The sequence below is a fragment of the Pyxicephalus adspersus genome, chromosome 3 (assembly GCF_032062135.1).
Source record: "Pyxicephalus adspersus chromosome 3, UCB_Pads_2.0, whole genome shotgun sequence".
Lineage (NCBI taxonomy): Eukaryota > Metazoa > Chordata > Amphibia > Anura > Pyxicephalidae > Pyxicephalus > Pyxicephalus adspersus.
The window spans coordinates 52,418,475-52,423,118 of record NC_092860.1 but is presented as its reverse complement, the minus strand read 5'-3'; the positions used below and the strand labels follow the sequence as shown (position 1 = coordinate 52,423,118).

Sequence of the window (4,644 nt, the reverse complement as noted above, 5' to 3'; positions counted from 1 at the left end):
GACACAATTTATGTTCTGTGACCATTAAACCCATTAACAATAGAGTTTTCACAGTGCAGAGTGTTATGACAAATTTGAGGAAACTGGACGCATCCTGAGCAGCAGGAAGGAGCCAGTCTTGGGAAACATTAAAAAACTGTTATCAGTAAGTGGCTGTGAAAAACTCCACCCTGTCCCAAAGCCTTCTCAAGATAAAATGATGAGGCTATCAAGACTTTAAGATAGAAGTCCTATGCAGAACAGAGCTTTTACTGAGTTCTTACTGGTAACCTTAAGGGCAGCAGGTTTGTAGGGGATATCTTTCAACTCCTTCTAAGGAGTAAGGAGCGAAGGAAGAAAAATACAAAGACAAGAAAGAAAATAATCTTAATATTAGGGCAAGAAGCAAATATGGACTCAAGCTATGCAATGGCCAAATTTGGCTTGGAGTCCAAGGAAATGTTTAAATCCAAGCAAAAGGGATGCTGGCATTATATGAAATATTTCTTCTTTTTTTCATCTATCATCCAGTTCCTTATCATCCTTGGCTTGGTGCTCTTCATGCTGTATGGCAATGCCCATGCTGGCACAGAAGATCGCCTGAAAAGTGTAGAGAATCGTTACAAAACCTTAACAGTTGACTATGCATTGCTGAAAAGTAATTACACTTTGCTGATTCGTAAACTTGGCACTGCAGAGAAGGAGATAAAAAACTGCACTGATACTGTGAGCCGGATGCGTGTATTCTTGAACCTGAACAGAACAACAACCTGTCCAAGATTTGTGAGTACAACCAACTTTGTAAATACTTGGTATATAATGACTTGTTTTTAGACTTTTATTTGTTGTATAATGTTGCAAGATCTTCTACCAACAAATAATCTTGTCAATCTTGCAAAGATATACTTCTTTAAATAGAAACATGTCATAAACAGAAACATATTTAATTATTACAGAATAAAGCAAAAAGCATTGAAGATGTATGAGCAATCCTAGATTGTCCTAGATTTAGATCTTTTAGAAGATGATCTTGATCTAATTGTTTGCTATAGATTTCTTTACTTTGTATATCCTCATTGCTCTTTTCAAGCAAATAAGGAAATATTATGGGTGTTCATTTGTTAACTAGTAAAATGTTGTGTTTTTCCCTCAAACTAGTTAGAGTTTCTCTATTAGTAAATATTTATGCCAAAATTGTTCAGTAATAAGTCAAAGCATAAATCTTTTTTTAGCATATTTGACATTGTATGTCCTACTTGGAAATCTTACTAGAAACAGCACAAAAAGTTTCAGGGCTGACAACTTTAAGCCAATGTCTTACAATTAGCAGCCAATCTGCAGGGTGTGTTCCTTTAGTTGCCCATTGTGCTGCTTATTAGGTGTATTAGATAGGTAGCTCAACGCCAAACTGAACAAGCTTGCACATGTCCCAAGTCAGAAAACTATAAAACAAAATTCACTGCAAAGCCCTTTACCATAGTATTAGCACCAAAGTTCCTAGATGGAAAAAGTGCAAAGGGTTTAAAAGGAACATGTCTCAAATTTATTACAAGTTCCCGACTATGTTTAACCTGTTAACCTATTTTTTACATTTTTCACTTGGGACACAAAGCCACAGCCTTGACTTCAGGCTGTGGGTTTGTGTCCCACAACAGACGTTTTGGTGACAATACTATGTTCAGGAGCTTTGTAAGTAACTTAAATATCAGCAAATAGACTTAAAATGTGTTTTCATAACTACACCTTAACATTATTTTTTATAGGCTGGGAAATGTTCACAAAAGTCTTCTTAACTATTCACATTTTAGGGACAATACTATGTCCAGGGGCATTGCAGTTGACACAAATAGTTATGAATTTTCTCAAAAATAACTTTCTTACTTTTGCATTGGTATTTTGCTTTTATGAAGACTTTTATTTCAAGCTATTCAATTCTCTTGGAAGTACAAGAGGAAGTAATAAACATTCTTGTCCAAAACAGTTTACAAATAAAATTGACTAGCTTGAAATAAAAAAATGAACATTGCTTCATCTCATAATTCCATAGAAAAGATATTTGATACTTTTTGTAATAATTGAGCTACTCAGCACCACTGGAAAATCATTTTATTATTGGGGACATCTGTACTGAGAACAACCTTCATAGAATTAATATTTTGTCAGTTTGTTAAGATTTCCTCTTACCTCCTGTTTCATTTTTAAGGAAGTGAAGGGAATCTTTCTAGCATGATGCGGAGAGTAAGAAATAATTAGGGAGCCCCAAAGCGCAGAGAACACCTTAATGCAGGTTTCTGAATCTTCATTCTGGCATACTAATCTTACACCTCTCTATTGGATGACATTTAGTTTTACCGAATTAGAATTCATATTTACATAATTGAGCACCCTGACTTTCTGATCTGTTGGGGTTTATTGCAAAATATTTAACCTCAATTTCTGGTACCTGTAAGTGCCAGTTTTCTATATCTGCCACCTATATAGTGGTTTTGATGTAAGCACTGGTTAACTTTTACTTATCTATAGTCTATCTACAGTAGACCTAGGCTTTTTGTGAAATAAATTGATTTAGTTTTTAAATTCAAGGGCCGCATTACCTGAAAAAAATTAAAATAAGTGTACCATACATAGAACTATTTTTAATAAATTAAACTTTTTAAAACTGTTTTTAAAATTTACCTTAGGCAAACACATTGATAACACATGCTTTTTCAGTTCTGGCCATAAATTTTTATTTGGATTGAGGACAGAACATTGCAATGGGTTCTCCAATATCTTGGCCATGTGGTCCTTGGGGTCATTGTTCATTTGGAAGGCCCATTTGTGACTGAGCTTAACCTTTATTGCTGAGTTCCTGAGATGTTCCTGCAGTAAATCTACATCATATTCCTTCCTTGTGATGCCATCTTTTTTGTGAACGGCCCATGTCCCTCTTGTGCCTGAGCACCCCTACAACATGGCGGACTCACCCCCAAGTTAGTTGGTTGATATGGTGTCCTTTGACTTGCAAGCCTCACCCCTTCTTCATGCAAACATAACAATGTTAATTATGGCAAAATAGTTCAATCTTGAATTTATCAAACCAGAGGACATTTCTCCAGAGATGGGAAATCTTTGTTCCCAAGTGCCATCACACAGTTTGTTTTTTTTATGGCAGCTATGGCTTCTTCCTTGCTGAGCAACCTTTCAGGTCATGTTGATATAGGATTCATTTACTGTATACTGCATATATCTACCTGTTTCTCCAATATCTTCACAAGGTCCTTTACTATTGTTATGGAATTCAGTTGCATTTTTCTTGCAAGAATTTGTCTCCTTTCTGAGTGGTATGACGGCTGTATAGTCCCATTTTTATATTTGTTTTATACCATGTTGTTTGTACAGATTAGCATAAAACTTTCAGGCGTTCTGGAACCAGATTTGTGGGGAGTTGACATTTTATAAAGGTCTTTTTTAAGATTTCCAAGCTGTTTAAGTTTATGTAAACCTGTGACCCACTGAACTTGGTATAAATTTAATACAGTAAAATAATCTGTCTGTGAACATTGTTAGAAGACAATTCTTTTGTCTTACACATGTCTTCAATAATATACCAAATTTAAAATTTGAAAATATATTATATATAATAAATAATAGATTATATAACCTGTGGAGGGGTAAAAAGTGAGTTTTAAAGACTTCGCCCTGAGTGTATGGAAACTCCAAAGGGTTTACTGAAGGCAAATATGCATATTTCTCCATACTAAATATTGTGATGATTCATAAGAGAGAACATTCAAACTAGACTATTTGATATGCATGTTAATATAGCTTTTATTTTTATTTTAGCCACCAATATCTACCTGCAACCATATACAAGCTGCCTTGGACCATCTGAACATGACCTGTTATAGTGAGTACATTTTAGGTTTTTCACATTTTCCAAATCAATTCTAAATATTGAAAATCAAGTCTGAAATGCCAACACAGAATTAGATTTAACTTTTTCTCCCTCTGAAAGATCTGAGTCCAATACCTGAGAGAAGAAGAGATCCTTCCACAGAGCTTAACCCATGGTGTAAATTGGTCTACCAGCTGTCCTAGCTTGTAGACATTAAAAAGTCCAGTAAACAGAAAATAGGAGGGAAATGAGTCCACTTACGATTGAGGGACGTAGATCTTACAATTGCAGTTGAAGAACCCTCTTCTTTATATTTATATTGTATCTAAATCTTACAATCAACTTCACTTATTTGCTACCCTTAGGTCTAGTAAATACTGGCATATACTGCCAGAGATGAAATGAGTAACTTGTCAGATTTGAGAATTGCATGCCACTTCCTCAACATCCCTCTATATTATATAAAATATGTGGCTAACAGCATGTGGAAGCACCTCTAAAACATTAGGTTTCCAAGTTTGTTCATGCATCTATGGTTAACAGGAGTTAATATAAAATCAAGCACATAGCCATGCAATCTACAATATCAAACAATGAAAGCAGAACAGGTCATACTAAAAAGCTCAATGGCTTAACCTCCTGAGCGTTACACTGAGGTCTAGATTTCTGTACCAAAAGTGATCCACTGTTTTTCATGAAATTTTTTTTTAAATTGTAGACCTGTAACTTACAGAAATATGTCCGAACAAGGGTTCTAGTAGATAATATGAATATAAAAAATGTTTGAA

The 4,644-nt window shown here is 34.8% G+C and overlaps 1 protein-coding gene across 1 annotated transcript in view; it reads left to right on the top strand.

The window, feature by feature from the left end:
• The first annotated feature begins 204 nt into the window (after positions 1 to 204).
• The window catches only part of PLVAP (plasmalemma vesicle associated protein), a 10,813-nt gene continuing 6,373 nt past the window's right edge, over positions 205 to 4,644 (top strand). Inside the window, exons 1-2 of the mRNA XM_072404590.1 lie at positions 205 to 762; positions 3,805 to 3,868. Of these exons, the coding sequence (XP_072260691.1) occupies positions 391 to 762; positions 3,805 to 3,868 (436 nt within the window). The 5' untranslated portion in view covers positions 205 to 390. The remainder of the gene's footprint in view (positions 763 to 3,804; positions 3,869 to 4,644) is intronic.